The sequence below is a fragment of the Bos javanicus genome, chromosome 13, assembly GCF_032452875.1.
Source record: "Bos javanicus breed banteng chromosome 13, ARS-OSU_banteng_1.0, whole genome shotgun sequence".
In the NCBI taxonomy this organism is placed as follows: Eukaryota; Metazoa; Chordata; class Mammalia; order Artiodactyla; family Bovidae; genus Bos; species Bos javanicus.
In genome coordinates this window covers 51,544,063-51,561,725 of record NC_083880.1, presented here as the reverse complement: position 1 = coordinate 51,561,725, position 17,663 = coordinate 51,544,063, and the positions used below count along the sequence as shown (strand labels likewise).

The window sequence follows — 17,663 nt, the reverse complement described above, 5'->3', positions numbered from 1 at the left end:
TCAGTGGCACTAACCTCTGTGTGTTATTGTTCTGTCATCTCTATGAATCAGAATCCCATCGAGAGCCTAGGAGGGGGCTTTAGTAAATAGTCTCATTCAGCGCCTTTCGCTGGTTGAATGAAATCAAGGCCTGAGTCTTGAGGCTTGCTACTCTGCTGCCAGCGAGTGATTGCAAAAATTTTCCAATTCTTCACATTTTCTGAAATGTGATTTTGCTGCCCCTCCCTGGAGTGTAGGTGGAGTTTACCTCCCAACCCCTGGAATCCTTGACTTGCTTGGCCCAACAGAATGTTATGGAAGTAAAATGTGCCAGTCATAGACTCTCAGGAAGCCTGGCAAGCTTCCACATGCTCTTCTGCAGGAGGCAGTGAGTGAGGTACTTGCCTCAAGATCACAACTATAGATTTTTTGTTTGTTTGTTTCAGTTTCCTAAAAGCCTTGGTTTGGTAACTGATTCTGCTATTTTGCTCATCATGGACTTTTGTATTAATTTTGATCTTTACAAAATATTGCATTAAAATATTACTTATCTTGATTACTTTTTTTGTGCCCAAGATAAGTGCCTCCCTTGTTTCACTCTAATCATGTTCCTGCTGTCTTAGAACCCTCCCCAGCTGTTTGTGAACAAGCCTGGGCTAGACTCCTGGAAAATGAGAGACACAGAGCCCACTCTCCCCACCCCGCTACCCAAAAGCCAGCAAACCCCAAAAGCAGTGGCCAACAGTTGACTGCAAATGTATAAGTGAGGTGAGTTGAGACCAATCAAACTAGCAGCTGAGTTCAACCTAATTTGCCAACTCACATAATTGATTATTGTTTTAAGCTACTAAGTTTAGGGCGGTTTTGTTATATAGTAATATCTAGCTGATAAAGAAGGTCACTAAGCAACTCTTGTATGAAGCAAGGGGAGAGAGTAAATGGCTGCTGAGAGTGTCCAAGGGAGGCAGGAGAGGTAGAGACAAGGGATCATTCAAGCAAGGCAACACCTTCCTATGCCCAGTATCTCTGGGTCCTGGCTGTCATCTGAGGTTCCAGACACCACCCTTTGTCACCCTCAGGGAGTCCCATGGTGTTGAATTTACAGACAGAGAAGACTCACAGAGGGCCAAGGGCAACATGGCTTTCTTCTGACTTCTTTGAAGTCCTCTCCAAAATGGCTTCCTTTGTTCCCTCCCATGGAATGAAGGAGGGGTTGATTAACATCCAAAGTGAGGGGACTGCAGCAGCCCCGTGCTCCTCTAAAATCTCACCTGAGGACTAGGAATGGGGTGGGGCGGAGGATGCATCTGAGGGACAAGAGAGAACAGGACACAGAAAGGGACGTCCCAAGGATCTTGTTTGTTTTGCAGGGGGGTCAGGTTCCAGGGAAGTGGCTTCTGTCTGAAATGTAGAGCCCTTGGAGTCCAGGCTTCTGGCCCAGCAGTCACTGCATATATATAAAGTATGAGTAACAGACTCCTTTTATACAGTTCTGTTCAGGTGACTGAACTAAACTGCATTGTACTTAACTGGACGGTGATTGCAGCCATGAAATCAGAAAGATGATTGCTTCTTGGCAGGAAAGCTATGACAAACCTAGACAGTGTTGAAAAGCAGAGACATTACTCTGCCAACAAAGGTCTGTATAGTCAGTGCTATGATCTTCCTAGTGGTCATGTATGGTTGTGAGAGCTGGACCATAAAGAAGGCAGAATGCCAAAGAATTCATGCCTTCAAACTGTGGTATTGGAGAAGACTCCTGAGAGACCCTTGGACTGCAAAGGGATCAAACCAGTCAATCTTAAGGGAGATCAATCCTGAATATTCACTGGAAGGACTGATGCTGAAGCTGAAGCTCCAGTATTTTGATCATCTGATGTGAACAGATGACTCATTGGAAAAGTCCCTGATGCTGGGAAAGATCGAGGGCAAGAGAAGAGGGCATCACCAATGCAATGGACATGAACTTGGGCAAACTCCAAGAGGTGGTGAGGGACAGGGAGGCCAGGGGTGCTGCAGTCCATAGGGTTGCAAAGAGTCAGAGGCGGCTGGAGGACTGAACACCACCACCAGACTCCTGGGACAGAGAGGCCTCTCTGGGTGCCCAGCCTGACCTAGCGCCCCCTAGTGACAGGAGGTCAGTGACTACGTGGCCTTCACTCCTGAGTCAGATGGATTCTTGCTTATGCTGGAAGGTGTACTTTAAGAGGATCCTACAGCCCTGAGGACTGGGGACAGCATTGTGCAAATCCTGATGAGGTTCCAGGGTCTTGGAAGGTGGTATGGCAGTAACTCAGGGAAGAAATTTCAAAGCTGACTGAAGGTGCAAAAAGTCAGCTGAGTTGCTGGCTCTTCCCTTGGGGGTCCGAGTTCCTTGGAGTGGCAGTCAGTAGCCACCTGTCCTTAAGTCTTCTTATGTCAGGAGTCACTTTACCAGAGACAGGATCTTGGCTTTTGGACTCTACCTGCTGAGAATGAAGTGGAGGTTCCAGGGAAGGGCTGGGACCCTTTCTCCTCCCTCAGGGAAAACCATAGAACTGCTTCCTCCCATCCCAAGGGCCTCCACCAACTGGCCTCAGACAACAGCTTCTCCACAAGGTCTGTCTCATTTCCATAATTTACAAGTTCAAAAACAGAGTCAGGGACTGTGAGATGAGGGGCTAGAGGAGGATAAATGAACTACGGGAGGGGGAGGGCCCCACCTACCTTAGGGGTACAAGCAGGACTATGAGAAGCAGGCTTCTCAAGGTGGCTGTTGGGTTCTAGCAGAGTTCTCAAGGTCTGGGAAGCAACAGGTGGGGGAAGAGTGCTGTGAACAAAGGTGGCAAGAGTCCCTGGTGCAGGGTGGGGCACAGGGCTCAAGGTGACTGGGTGCTAGGTGGAGAGAAGGGGCCCAGCTGGAAAGAGAAGACAAGAGCCCATCCCTTCCCTTCCCTCCCCATCTCCTACTGTGCCTCACTCACCCAAAGGCTGGGACTCCTGGGGGGCTGTCAGGCACAACTCCATTGGGTGAATGCTGCCCAGAGGGTGGCCTCTGCATGGGCCATCTTTGGATCTGGGCAGTGCGTAAGAGACCAGGAGACTTAGTGACATGGCACCCTGGGGCTGCTTCCCTGCGGTAGAGGCTTGCACCCAGCTCACTCTCCCCAGCTCGCTTCCTGCTCCCTCCTGAGGGGAACCCTAGAGACTTATGCTTCCCAGGGCCTTGGACACTTTCTCTCTCCAACCCTGACATTTTTCCCAAACTCTGGCACACCCGAACATCTTCCAGATGTTGATGTCACTCAGGTCCCAAAGAGGGATGGACTTCCTCTCCCAGTGGTACCCATGTCTGTGCTCACTATTGGGTAACCCTACTGCCCTCGATGACTCTGAGTTATGCTCAGCTGCTCAAATCTCATCTTCTAGGGCCTTACCACTTTGATATCTCTTTGAAACAACAGTCTCAATACTTTACCAGGTGATGACATGTAGTCACTGCCTCCTGTAAGCCCCCAGTGATGACACACCAAGCTCTGACCACCTTGATCCTCTGCTCACAGACCCACAGTCAACACTCATTGTGTCAAGGCCCTTTCAGCTGTGCCCTGCTCCTGTTTGGGATGCCCTGTATTCCCATCTCCAGTCCAAACCATGCCCTCTCCCTCATTTTGCCCAGAATGTCCCCAAGGCCACTTGGGGACAAAGTGGTGGTCAAAGGGGGCCTGCCTTGCCCAGCACCCAGTGAGGAGGCTGCCCTAGACTAACAATACTTGGTATCACGTGGCCTTCATCCCAGGTCATGGAGCTCTGTGTTAGGGGCAGGCCCTTGGCACAAGGCAGCCAGCACCATAGCTCCCCAGTGACAAGGAAAGGAAAGGTGTGTTGGCCCCAGCATTTGGGAACTTGAAGGGGGTAACAGCAGAGATTTTGGCAGAGGAAATGTCAGAGGGCTGAAAGTTCATGAAAGAGAAACTGGAGAGGCCTTACTCAGTGGAGCAGGAGTTGCGCTGGTGGAAAAACAGGGTAAAGCCAAGGATAAAGCAGCCTCTTGGTGGGAGAAACAGGAGACATGGAAAAGGGGTACTGAACCACAGTAATGGGGGCCATGGGGGCCCTGCATGGACCTACACCTTTGGCTTCACTGGAAGACCACTGGGGCCTTCTGCTCAAGGCTTCTTTCCATTGCTTCTGCCTGCCTCTCTGCACCTGAGGCAACAGACCCCACCCCAGCTACGCCAGGTCCAGCAGAGCTATGAGGAGCAGAACCTTAGACCTCTGTGCCTACCCACTGCACATGAGGGCCCTCCTTGAGCCCCAGAAGCATTGCTGGAGACAGAGTCCCGGACGCCGGTAGCAGCACCAGGCCAGGCCAGCCCCAGGTAGCAGAGGCAGCACAGAGCTAAGGATCATCGCCAGCGTGAAGGCGTCCGGGTCTGCGGAGGACAGGCTACGTCTGAGTCCTGAGTGCACCACGTGGCTCCTCCCTGCCTGCCCTCCCTCCCCCCACCCCCCGTGGGCACACTTTGAGGCCGCACAGGACCGCTGTCCACACTACCACCCAACCCTGGCTTGTCACACGAAGGCGGAGCCCAGCCTGGAGCACAATGGCAGTTACGGTTACTATTGCAAACCTGCAGAGGAAAAGAGAAAAGGAAGGTCCCACGAGACTGGGGACTCCCAGGGTCAACCCCCACACACCTTTCAGGCCACTCACCCCGCGGCCATGGCAGGCCATCAGGCAGAGCTCCAGCTCTCGGAAAGTAGTGTTCTGGCAGTGCCTTTCCTGGCACACCTATAGGCAGTGTGGGCACTGGGCAGTGAGGGGGACTGAGGCTTTGACCCATGGGACTCAAGTGGTAGCGAGGGGTTGGGTGGGCAGGGCTCACCATTCTAGGTCCACACTGGGTGCCTGCCTCTACCAGGCCCAAGTCAGGCAGGTCCAGCTGGGCACCGGGCAGCACGGAAGCTCCCCTGCAAGTCACCTCGCGGCTGCCCAGGTGTACAGTGGAGTCCACCGGAACCACATGTGGCACCAGTGCGCTCTGTTCCCCGCCCTGGCACTGCAGTTTCCCACACTGCGCATCCCTAGGGAGAAGCAGAGGTAGTCAAACCGCGTGGTGTTTCTCCATACCCTCTTCCCCAGCTTCCCTTCCCTCCGCTCCCCACCTCCGCGCACAGGGTACGAAGTTGCCGTCTCCCTGCTGGCCGCAGTTCCCCTGGGCGTCTCCCGCGGAGTTAACGACCTGGAAGCAAGCCTCGGGGGCTGGGCGCGAGCCTGAGGAAGCAGGGGCGGGACTGGGGACAGCCCAGACTGGAGCCACGCCCCTTCTGCCTCAGTTTCCACCCCCGCCCACCTCCCCTAGAGCACCAAGCAGCGCAGAACAGCGGATCGGAGCGGAGCGCGCGCTCCTGGTCTCACCAGGCCCCCAGAGCTGCTGGCACTGCTGCTCCAGCGTGGGACACGCGCCGTCCCGACAGTAGCCGCGGCCTCTGGCACAGGGCGAGCCGTCCAGTAGGTAAATGTCCGGTGGGCAATAAGGGGAGGCTCCGGTGCAGAATTCAGGGAGGTCACAGTCACCCGCAGCCGGGCGGCATGGCGTGCCCGCCGGCTTCAGCTACGTAGGTGACCCGGGTGAAGGCAAGGTGGCGAGGCATAGAGACAACGAACAGAGATACGGGAGAGCCCGGTGGGGAAGTTCAGGAGAACCCATGCACAGAGCAGAGCTAGCACCCACAAGGGAACCCAAGGGCGCCAATTAGCCAAGACCAACAGGCCGGCTCCCAAGTGCCCCCAACCCTCACCCCGGAGCCTCCCATACCCTCACCATACCCTCACCAGGCAGTGTGCGCAGCAGTCCCCGTGGGTGCACTGGGCCCCCGCACGCAGCGAGCAGTTGTGGGCAAGGCAGCAGGAGTCGGGGCACTCCTGGAGCCGGAAAGGCGAGGAGGGACCAGGTGAGGGTGCAGCGATCAGACCTCCGGGGAGGGGGCGAGCGGGAACCAGTTTGGTCCCCCGGGGCTGGTCTTGCGGACCCCACCTGGCCGGCGCCGCAATCGCACTCCTCGCCCTTTTCTACAAAGCCGTTTCCGCAGCGCGCCTGCGGCACCAGGAGCCCGGAGTCCGGCGCGTTGGAGAGGCAAGCGCCCTTTCCCTTTCGGAAGAAGGCGCGCAGCTGGCGGCGGCTGCAGGCGCTAAACACGCGAGGGAACGGGTGCCTACGGACGGGGGAGGGCGTCGGGCGTGCGGGGAGCACCCCTGCCAACCCCTCCGTGTCTCCAGTCCCTCCCCCCCCAGCACACTGGCGCTTGGCTACGCAGCCGGTAGATGCTCAGACACCGCCTGCGCGACGGACAGCTCGAATTCTCTAGAGGCAGAACCCAGAGACGGTAAGTAACTCGCGCAAAGTCACTCAGCGAGCGCGAGGCAGGAGGGTGTGACGCCAAGGGCGAGCGGCCCAGGACCCAAGGTCAAATCCCGACCCAGCGCCACGCTTCCCGGGGTTGGAGTCACCTCGAAAGGTTGTTCCGAAAATAATTTATCATGTCATGGGAATCCACTTTGCCTGCTTTAGGGCGGGAACTGTTACCATCATCCCGATTTCACGGAAGAAACAGGGGTAACCATTTCTCCCACAGAAAGGCAGCAGAGGCAGGCCCGGGTCCCGCCCTGCAGCCCCGCACCCGCTACTCCGCCCGCGCACCCCGGCCCCGCGCGGATACCCGGTAGCCGGCGCCATCACGCAGCCGCCCTGCTCCACCGCCGCCTCCGCGCAGCAGCCGTGGGGGTCATGGCTGAGGCCGAGGCTGTGGCCTATCTCGTGGGCCATGGTGGCAGCAGCACCAATGGAGAACTCCGAATGGTCCTGGGAGGGCGTGGCTACGGTCACTGGGGGCTGCGAGGGCCGCTCCCCAGCCCCTCTCCTCCCGCTTCAGTACCAGGTGGTGCTCACTGTCGTCACGCCTCCAGAGCTCTCCGCGAGGCACATGCCCTCGACGGGTGCCAGGCCCACTGTGGCGCCCCGGAAAGCTTGGCCCCTGAGAGCGGAGCGCGGCATGACCGGGCGGGCCGGGAGTCCGAGCCGCCCAGCCGGGACCGCGTGGGGGTAGGTGGCACCCACGTGAGTAGCTGAGCAGAGTCGTGTGGCTGCCGTGCCCACAGCCCCCGGCGCCACTGCAGGAAGGCCCACAGCGTGGCGTTCGCGTCTGGCGTGACGCGGCTCTGGTCCTGCTCGGTCCACACTTCCAGGCCGGTCAGCACCACCTTAATGTCCAAAGTCCTGAGAATCTGCGGACGCAGGGGAGCAGACTGAAGCGGAGGACCGCCTTGGTGCCTGGGCTCCTCCATGGGAGCATCTCTCTTTTCTCCACTCCGTTCCCTCTCCCTGTCTCCAAGTCTGCCCCTTCTCAGTCACCCCCAGAAGGGCTCTCTCCCTGCCGACCCAACCTGATCCACATAATTGGCGACCTCCAGAAGACGCTGTTTGGCGTGGTTCAAGTTCCTGTGCTGAGTCAAAAACTAGAGAGGCAGAGATACGGCGGCGGTGTGACGACAGGCTGAACTGACCCCAACCAGGCTCTCCAACCCCCTTGGGGCTCCTCTCACCAGGGTGTGGTCCCCTACTATGTACAGCTCCAGGTACCTCGGGCTCCGGAGGGACTCCCGCCTCTCCTGGGTGGGGGTGGCAATGGTGATCCTGAGTGGCAGGCTGCCCGGCTTGAACCCTGACCACCAACCCCAGTTCTCAGAGAGCACAAAGTTAACTCTAAAATATTTTGCTAGAATTTGTTCCTTCAGCTTCCAAATAAAAATATCAGGACAGGAGGCCCTAAATTGGGGCTGCACTGTTCCTGTCTCTTCTGATTGTAAAGGGCTTTGGATACTGCATTCCCACCCCTGCCCATGCCCCTGACCCTGATCTGGGTGGCACACGAAAGGCTGATCGTGTCTCTTTTGTCCTTTGGGTCCCTGTGGCCACAGGTTCCTTTCCCTCTGAACAGCTGCTCCACCCGGAAGATCCTATGGGTCAAGAAGTCCTTGGAGTCCCCAGCTGGCGAGGGATGCACATAATAGCTGGCATTGCTGCTGAGTGTGATCAGGCCCCTAGGTGCAAAGGGGTGCAGTGAAGGGCAGTCAGGGGACATCTTTCCCTAGCCCCAGGTCCAGCCTGCTCCCCCAGAACTCCTCACCTCATCCCAGAGCAGATGCTGAGGACCACCCAGGAGTCCAGGAAGCCCCTCACATGCCCATGGTAGTGGCAATGATCCTGGAGAGCAAAGGACCCAGCCCCAAATCTCAGCCAGGGCTGATGTGGGGTGGGGGGCAAGAAAGAAAGCATGGTGGGGGACTAGCTCCAGCTTCTCCTTAGAACAGGAGAAGAGGGGAATGGTGGAGAGGCCCTCGGCGGGGGGCGGGGGGGCGGTGCGGGGCGGGGGGTGCGTTCCCCTGCACTCCTCACCCTGTCCTCAGGGCCCTTGGAAGCATCTCACCTTGTGGTTGGGGAACAGCACTACCGGCCGCCCATCTGGGCTGTAGTGGGTTTCTGTGTATCCTGGGGCCAGCAGCCTGCTGGGAGGGGGAGTTGCAGAAATTACCTAATCCAGCCCTGCCTCACCCTCTGGTCTTCCTCCCTAAATGCTAATTGAGTAGCTCCATGAGTGAGACAAAGTAATGTAATGACTTTTGATGCTTTTGAACTGTGGTGTTGGAAAAGACTTCTTGAGAGTCCCAAGGAGGTCCAACCAGTCCATCCTAAAGGAAATCAGTCCTGAATGTTCATTGGAAGGACTGATGCTGAAGCTGAAACGCCAATACTTTGGCCGCCTGATGCGAAGAACTGACTCATTTGAAAAGCCCCTGATGCTGGGAAAGATTGAAGGCGGGAGAAGAGGATGAGATGGTTGGATGGCATCACCGACTCAATGGACATGAGTTTGAGTAAACTCCAGGAGTTGGTGATGGACAGGGAGGCCTGGCGTGCTGCAGTCCATGGGGTTGCAAAGAGTCAGACACAATTGAGCAACTGAACTGAACTGAGGAGTGAGGCACAGGGCTAGCACTTAAGAAGCAGCCAAGGTGTGTCTTATATGGGCTTCCCTCATAGCTCAGTTGGTAAAGAATCTGCCCGTCATTCAGGAAACCTGGGTTTGATCCCTGGGTTGGGAAAATCTCCTGGAGAAGGGAAAGGCTACCCACTCCAGTATTCTGGCCTCAAGAATTCCATCGACTGTATAGGCCATGGGGTCCCGAAGAGTCAGACATGGCTGAGCAACTTTCACTTTCAAGGTGTCTCTTAAAGAAAGGACAGGAGTGACTGTGCATTGCTTAGCTCTGAAAAATCTTGGGCAAGAGGGAGCGAGGTGAAGGTCAGGAAGGAGTCTTGGTAATGGCTTAGATGTGGAAATGGGAGTGTGGGCAGCATCAGAGAGGAGCAGGAACAGGGGAAAGTTTGTGGTTCTCATGGGACCTGTAGCAGGCAGCTGGATCCACAGGTCAGGGGTATTAGAGAGACCGGGCAGGAGGAGAGGAGTCAGGAAACACTGCGGAGAAGGCGGACCTTGGAGCCGAGGAAGTGTGGCCTCCTTAGGTGGCCCTGCCTGCTGCCTACCCTTGTTGGATATCTGGACAAACCTTTAGCCCAGAAGTCCCCACCATTTTTGGCACCAGGGACTGGTTTCATGGAGGACAGTTCTTCCATGGACAGGGGTGAGGTGGGGTTGGTAGGGGTGGGATGGTGTGGGGATGATTCAAGTGCGTTATACATATGGTGCACTTTATTTCTATTATTACATCTGCTCCACCTCAGATCATCAGGCATTAGATCCTAGAGGTTGGGGACCCTTGCTCTGGGGCACCTCCTCCCACTCAAAGTTCCTTCAAATCTCCTCAGGCCCCCGGATCCTACATATCTCCCCAGCTGTCTTTCACTGAGGCTCACCCCCTACTTCCAGAGGATACAGAAATCACACCTGCAGATCCCGCCCATGTGAGCAGGGATCCTCCTCCTCTGCTTCTCCAGACCCCACTCAAGTAATGATTTCATCTTCAGGCTTCACCTCACCAGCATCCTTCCCACCAAGACAGATCAACTGTACGTCAATTTCTCTTTGAAGAAAATCCTTCATCCCTCTCCACCTTGACCTCTTTGCCCCAAAACTGCCCCCAAAGACTTGTGATGCCTGCGTCTTCACTCTCCAGTCTTTCCCCCTCTTCCAGCTTTGCTCCCCGACTCCACCCACACACTCAAACCTAGGGAGGAGGTGATGTGATCGTCTCTTTTAACACATGGGGATATTGAACCCCAGAAAACTATAGTTAGGCATGGTGGAACCTGAGTTTGTTTTCAGTGCATGGGGGAGAATAAAAAATGTGTATGTAGGATGCTTAGAACAGTGCCTGTGATGAAACAAGCACTTGATAAATGAGAGATGTCGATAATACAATCTAGATGGTTTCAAGAACCCACTCTCCATCTTAGACACTCACCTCGCCCAGCCCGGCTCTGCTTGTTCATTCACCAGCTCAAAATCTTTGGCTTTGCACTATCCTGGACATTCAGCACCAAAATGGCCTTCTGTAATCTGGCCCTACTAGGACTCCCCAAATTTGTTTCTTTTTGCTCCCTTCCCTATAGAAGGAGACTCCCCAGGCAAGCCAGACAAACTGCTACCCGCTGATCGTGCCTTGACCTTTGTAGTCACTGTACTTTTGTGCCTGGCATTCCCGCCTTCTGGACCACCTGCCCATTCTTGGAATCCGTCTTGGATTCTCTTTCGACTCAGCACACTCTGTGAGCACCCAGCAGGTGATATTCACTCATTCGTGGCAGGAAGCTGACAAGATGTTCCTGGGGCTGGGATGAGAGATATGCCCTACAGCGAATCCAGCCTCAGTAACCCATTTCAGTCTCGAGGGAGCCAGTCGAGACTAACATTGACTCTCCCTGTAACCTGCACCTCTTCCTCTGGGGCTCTCACCCCATCCAGCCTCCCTCTGCGGTTCCCATCCGTCCCTGCCCCCAGCAGTGATCCTTCCCCAGAGACGGGGGCTGTTCTTGGCTCCCACCTCTTTCCCCAGCCTGGTACTCACTGATTCTTCTCCAGCTCTAGCAGGAGCTCCTGACCTTCAGCCTCCAAGGCCACCAGCCTCACTTGTAGCTTTGGGACCTGGGCAAGAAGGAGTATAGGGCTGAGAGGATGGGCATCCAGGCCCTCTGCCTGCCAAGGAGCAGGAGGAATACAGAGGTAGCTGACAAGGGAGTTCACGGGGAAAGCGCAGAGGCACAGGGCAGAAGACCTCCCCTTGCCTGGTGGGTGCGGATGGGTGTGGGCTGCGAACATGCAAAGATGTCCCCAAACTCAGAATGTCTGTTCTAACAGCAGCCATTCAACAGAGCCTTCTAGTTTCACTCCGTATCCTCCCTGGAGAGACGAAGGGTCTTGGAAAGATGCCATTCCTTGCCTGAGGGCCCTGGGCTCTTCTGGCCTTCCCTCCTTTTTCATGCCCAGAAGGCTCCCTCTATGCAGGGAGGACAGTGCGGTCCTGAAGATGTTGATGCTGGAGAATGGGGTAGCCACGGTTTGGGCCTCCTCACAACCTCTCCTTTCACCCCCTGTAGGATTCAGACTTAGCACCTCCACCTCCAAAGCTGACAAGCTCCTCCCCCGCCCCCCGCCCGCCACCAAGTTTGCCTACACCCCTAGCAGGCTCACCTCACACCTGCTTCCCTGAGCTTGAAATGTAAACACTGACCCACAACCCAGGCCAAGAGAAAAACACTGGCTTTCTTCTTGGCTAGATGTCAGGAGGGTGAGTCTGGGGCCAGCCTGTCCATCTCTCCTTCCGCCTACCTTCTTTGCTGCTTCCACCCTGCGGGAGTACCCCATCGGCCCCGCTTTGTCCACTCAGCCTGGCTGGGGGCCCAGAGTTGGAGCGAGCTGGGAGCCTCCTGAAGAGCGGCTACGTCTTTGGAATGCTGGCCCTTCCCTTTTATCCCACAATGCACTGTCCTGGGCTTCAGGCCAAGAGGCTCAGAGTCTTGTTGGGGGGGCCCTTCCTCTGCAGGTGGGGAGCAAATAGTCCCTTCCCCAAGCCTAAAGCCCCCCACCCCCACCCCTGTGCCGCCAGCATGAGCTCATGTGGCCGGAATGCCACTTGCTTTATGGAGAAAGGTCTGCGCGGGGACAGGAGGCAGTCCAGCTGGAAAGCATCCCTTGCCCCACTCCCATCCCTCTTTCTGTTCTCTGTGGCCCCGCTGTCCTCATTTCTCCCCCTCCGGTGACCCTACCCCTCACCATGCACTCCACCTCCAACCTGAAATGTAGGTGTTCCCTGCCTCAAGGACATGACTCCCTGCCACGCTGTCTGCTGTCCTCATCTTGGCAGGCTTCCCAGGGACAGAGACAGTGGGGAAAGCAAAGCCCCTCTGGCATTCCCCTCCTGTTCAGTCACAACCCAGGCCAGGCCCAGAAGGAGGTCTACAGTCAAGCTGGCCCCAGCATGTGAGGAACAGTCTCAAATCTCAGGCCAGCACCATGCTGACCACTTGGATTGAGGCCCTGAGGGTCTGGGGGACCCAGGGAGGGCCCTAGATTGAGAGGTGCTGGGCCTGGGGGTGCCCTGCCCTTCATGGCAGTGCTCTTCTGCCTTCTTCCTTGTAGGCTTGGACACTGGGTTGTCCTCTCCTGATAATTCAGGATGAATAGCCTCTCAAGGCATGGGAGACATTGGCCAATGTTTGAAGTTTTTCAGACCTTAGCAGGTCTCAGGCTTATGGATTAAAGAGCTGCGTGACCTTGAGCAGTTTCTCCAAGTTTTCTGGGCCTCAGTCTGCCCCTCTGTGAAATGGGCATACCAAGGATGCTGGGCTCTGCGCAGCACAGCGGTGCGGCACATACAGATGGGGACAAGGTTATTCTGGAAGTGTGTGATGGATGACCATTGGGAGGAGACTGAGGTAGAGCATCCACAAGAAACAAAACAGGGTGGACTTGCATCTAAGGGGAAGTAGATCCTGCATGAGTCAGTGAGGTTGACGTTTCAGGTCCCTAAATGACAGGGTCCTGGTGAGGACAGCAACGCATCCAGTGTCACTTTGCAAAAGGAAGATATGTTGGTGTTTTCTTTAAAAGGTCCCTGAAAAACTTTAGGCCCCACAAACTCTGGCTCCACCTCTGCCTGATGGGGTGGGGGTGGCCTGAATAATACTGGAAAGAGAGGATTAAGGAGGAGGTGGGGGAGAGGAAACTGGAAAATGACTTCCATGTGTGAATCCTCTCTCCATCTGGATGTCTCCCACCCTGACCTGCCAAACCTTTGGGGAGGGGCCTAAAGGACTCTGGGAATCTAGGGACCCTAGCAAAACTGCCATGCTGAAATCTGGGGAGGGGCAAAGGGGCCAAGAGACTCGGCCTCTACATGGGAAGGGATAGTCTGGCACTGACCGGCTCCTCCAGGGTGACCATGCGCTGGGGTCGTCCATCTAGGCTCCAATGCAGAATGACTGGCTTTCCAAGGCTGTTTCCTGGGGTGAGGACAGAGCACAGGGTAAGAGGGAGCTGAGGGACAGAGGGAAGTTGGAGACAACACAGGGATAGAGTCAGAGGATGTCAGCAGGCAGGAACAGGACACTTCATCTTCAATACTCAAAGGTTTAGCCTGGAGAAGGGTGACTACCCATAGGGCATCCTTGGAACCCAGGGGCTGCCAGGGAGGCAGAAGAGAGAGGAGTCTGGGAAGAACAACTCAGCTGGGTACTCGGGAGCTCTAATGACCTTGGGAGGGGAAAACGGGAATCAAAGATCACCAGGAAGAGACCAAGGCCCCCAAAACAGAGGGTAAAGGAAATGGGAGGCAGCTTTGGGTATTTTTAGGTGGGGCAGCAAATGCTTTTATGGTGAGAAATATGTGAAGAGAGGAGGCCTGTTTTTCTGCCACCATCTGAGAAAAACAACAACCAGATGTTGCCCAGAGCTTCCCCTGTGGTTTTGTGCTAGGGGCAGGGCTTCCAGGGACCCTGGCCCAGAAGCCCCCTTTGTGGAGGGGGGCGGGGATGGGGTTGTTTTGGAGTCAGAGCCTGAGTGCTCCCAGGCTGGGAATGCTTAAGGGGGCTCTAGGAGCCAAGCATTACTCAGAAGGCGCCTGGAATGCTCCCCTGGAATGCTCCCAGTCCTCCCTAGTGAGCCCCAGAAACTCTCACCACACCCACACCCGCCCTGAAGGAATCAGACCTTAGGCTGCCCAGACCTTGCAGGCAACCTTCCTGCTCCTCTGGCACTCAGTCCCTGGGGAAGCGTAGCTCCCAGAATTGACCTCTCCCCAACACCCATCCCCCAGCCCTGTCCCCAGTGCTGATCAGGCTGAGATGGCTGCCTGTGGAAGTGGCTCAGCTCCTTCCAGGCCACCTCAACTCCTTTCTCCTCCATCTTCTCCTCTAGACCCCATCATCAAAGACCTGGGATAGCAGCAGCTCCAGGAAGTCTCCTCTGCCAAGTCCTCCTTGAGTGGATCAGCAGTTGCCATTAAGGAGATGGGGTGGGGGTAGGGAGGTGCAGGGCCTTGGAATGGAGGCTTAAGGGCTAGTGCAGGGTGGGGTCTGAGTGCATGTATGGGAGCCACTGTGGGGGTCTCAGGCCAGAGAGGATTTAACTAGATCCAACTGGCCCTGGGCTTCCCAAGGTGCAGAGGGGAAGGTGTGCACGTGTGAGTGTGGGTTGGGAGTTCTTTCCTGGCCCTGCGCACACACACTGGCCATTGGTACCTTGATGGGGGCAAGGAGGCAGAGATGGAACGGTGGTGACTAGGTGGAAGGGAGTGGAAACAGAGGAGTCAGTGTGGTGTTGGGGAGCATAGAGCCCCTCTTCATTCCTCCCAGGGGTTCCTTCATCATCCCCAGACCTCAGGCTGAAGAAGGACGGCTGGAATGCCTGTGGACCATTCCCAAAGGCCTGAGGGCTGTTGTCCCTCCCCATGCACATCCCAGAACACAGCAGGATCCTAGCCCTGTGCCCCTCACTGTGACACCCTGCACAGTGCTCTGGAACCCACTGCCACCAGGCTGCCCTGCCCTTCCTGCCCCCCGGTCAGGCACTTGATGCACAGGAGATATTTTTGTCAACCCCATCTCGAAGAGAGTTTGGAGGGGTCACTCTGAGAAGAGACAGAGCTAGAGACTTCCCTCAGGGCCCTTCTATCAGGCACCATCTGTCTGAAGCAGTTGCTATCTAACCAAACAAGGCAACAGTATAAACAATATACACACTGCCCCAGAGCCCGGGGATGAGGCAGTGAACATGGGCTGATGCAGGAGTGTGGAGGCCACAGCTGGCCCCTTAGTGTGAGGCCGCAGCAGGGACTGACTCCAGGGCACCAGTGGTCTGAGGCTTCCTGGAGGACCGAGGCCCGCTGAACCCTAAGAAATGGAGGTCCAGGGACCTTCACACTGGTAGATGGGCAAGAGCAGAGAATCCAGAGGGGCTTGGGGCTGCTGAGCCGCTACTCAGAGGGGAAGGGGCCTTGCCACTCTGCTTAACTATTGGCACAGGGCGTCTGGGAAGAGTGTGGAAGATTGGGCGAGAGGTCTGCCCAACTACAGGTGAAAGCCCCTGGGCAATTCCTGCGGAGACTTTCCCAAACCCTCCCCAGGGCCTGTCCTCCTGGCCCGCGGGATTCCCGGGGATTTCTGAACCTCCATCCCGACAGTGCCTCGCCCGACCCTGTGGGGGGAACTCCCACTCACCTTGAAACTCCTTCGTCCCCCACACAGGCCACGGTAGGCCCAGTAGCAGCAGCAGCCCCCACGTGGGCGACCCTCGAGCTCTCCGAGACCCCGGACGCATAGCTCTGAGCGCCCAGCGTCGTCGCTGCGGCTCCCGGCTCCCGGCTCCACCCCCGCTGGATCGCCGCCGACCCACGCCCTGTACAGCCGGCCCTCCGGCTCGCACCCGCTCCTCGCAGGACCCCGCGCGGAGCCCCGCCTGCCCCGCCGCCCATCCGTCCCGACCCCAGGCCGGCGGCGTGTGCCCTCGGGGAGCCAGATCCATGCCCCTAGAGCTTGGAGGGACAGGGGCGAGAATCTGTGCGCCACTCCCCGCTCCCCACCACCACTTTGGGAGACCCTCCCGAGCCGACCCGCAGCTTAGGTCTCAGAGGGCCCCCTACTCGTGGGGATGGGAAGTGAGATGGGGCAGGGACCCCCAAGAAGGGCTTTTGGGGACCCGAGCAGGGAAGCAGGGACAGTGCGAGGGGCCGCCTGTGGCTGCTCGGGTCTGCTCGAGAAGCACCCTCCTCCGTAGTCTCTCGGGGCCGACCTTAGTCCTCACCTTGCCACCAGTCCTGCCCAGAGTTGCCCAGGTGAGAGACTGGCGGCCTCTAAGAGAAGGGAGGCCCGGGTGACCGCGACGGGCAGGTGCGGCCACGGCCCCAAGCTAACCTCTGTGCTACAGGGCCCCCAGCCCCTGCCCGCCGAGGCGCGCGGGTGGAGGCTGGACTAGTGGAGGCCCCGGGCCTGGGGTTCCCTGGCCGCACAGACAAGGCAGCAGAGCGGGCGGGCGGAGAGTGGGGCAGGCCTGTATCCCCGGTGGTGGCAGATGGGGGTGGGGAGGCGGGCAGGGCGCGAAGAATGGCACAAAGCCGTAGACTCCCACACGTGGGGGATCCTTTGGGCCTTGTTAACATTTGCTTCTTGTTTTAAAAAGTTTGTTTACTGAGTAATGAATTTGGATAGGGAGTAGCATGTGTTCTGATAGCGAGGAATGTTAACTTCCAAGCAAATGTATTGTTTTCAAGAATTCAAAATTCAGCTAGTAAGAGTTACAGTGGGGCGGGTAACCTATGCTGGTCTGATTCAAACATCAAGAAGTTATGGTGGGAAGTACAGGGAACAGCGATCCTCTCAGACTACATCCCTCCAACAGAAAGCTATTATTACCTTCTTGTATAGGTTTTTTGATTATTTTACTGTGTGTCCAAGACAATACAAACATTTTTTCCCCTCTTTTTAAACATTTTTTGCATCTTTTTTCCCCCAATTTATATGCCTTGAATATCCTTCTTATCAGAGATCTCATTAGCACTAGTTTTTTTTTTTTTTTTTGCGGGAGGAGGAGAGAGTGGCCATACTGCGGCAGCACATGGGATCTTAGTTCCTGACCAGGGATGGAACCCCCGTGCCCCCTGCAGTGGAAGTGGGGAGTCTTAGGAACTGGACTGCCAGGGAAGTCCACATCAACAGTATTCTTATGATTATTACTACTATTCTATTATTATTACTTTGGATTTTAAAATTAACATTATTACATGCAATAAAAATGCACTTATTTTAAGCGTACAGTTAGATGAGTTTTGATAACATTATATACCTGTGTCTTCACTTCCGCAGTCTAGATAGAACATTTCCATCACCCCCAAATAATTTCCCTGTGCCTCTTCACAGTCAATAACAGATATGCAGATGATACCACCCTTATGACAGAAAGTAAAGAAGAACTAAAGAGCCTCTTGATGAAAGTGAAAGAGGAGAGTGAAAAAGTTGGCTTAAAGCTCAACATTCAGAAAACTAAGACCATGGCATCCAGAACTCACTTCATGGCAAATAGATGGGGAAACAGGGGAAACAGTGACAGACTTTATTTTGGGGGGTTCCAAAATCACTGCAGATGGTGACTGCAACCATGAAATTAAAAGACGCTTACTCCTTGGAAGAAAA

General features: G+C 55.9%; 1 protein-coding gene across 1 annotated transcript; it reads right to left on the bottom strand.

The window, feature by feature from the left end:
• Positions 1-1,318: 1,318 nt before the first annotated feature.
• On the bottom strand, positions 1,319-16,029 carry ADAM33 (ADAM metallopeptidase domain 33). The gene is made up of 22 exons (XM_061436675.1): positions 15,696-16,029; positions 13,402-13,481; positions 11,048-11,124; positions 8,449-8,527; positions 8,149-8,225; positions 7,873-8,062; positions 7,565-7,630; positions 7,406-7,477; positions 7,080-7,246; positions 6,912-6,996; positions 6,682-6,824; positions 6,000-6,177; positions 5,798-5,887; positions 5,381-5,576; positions 5,128-5,236; positions 4,848-5,046; positions 4,676-4,753; positions 4,484-4,592; positions 4,247-4,394; positions 2,943-3,034; positions 2,686-2,760; positions 1,319-2,447 (listed from the first exon to the last, which is right to left on the bottom strand). The coding sequence occupies exons 1-21, from the start codon at positions 15,997-15,999 to the stop codon at positions 2,723-2,725; spliced, it is 2,577 nt and encodes an 858-aa protein (XP_061292659.1). The 5' UTR covers positions 16,000-16,029; the 3' UTR covers positions 1,319-2,447; positions 2,686-2,722.
• Positions 16,030-17,663: the final 1,634 nt, after the last annotated feature.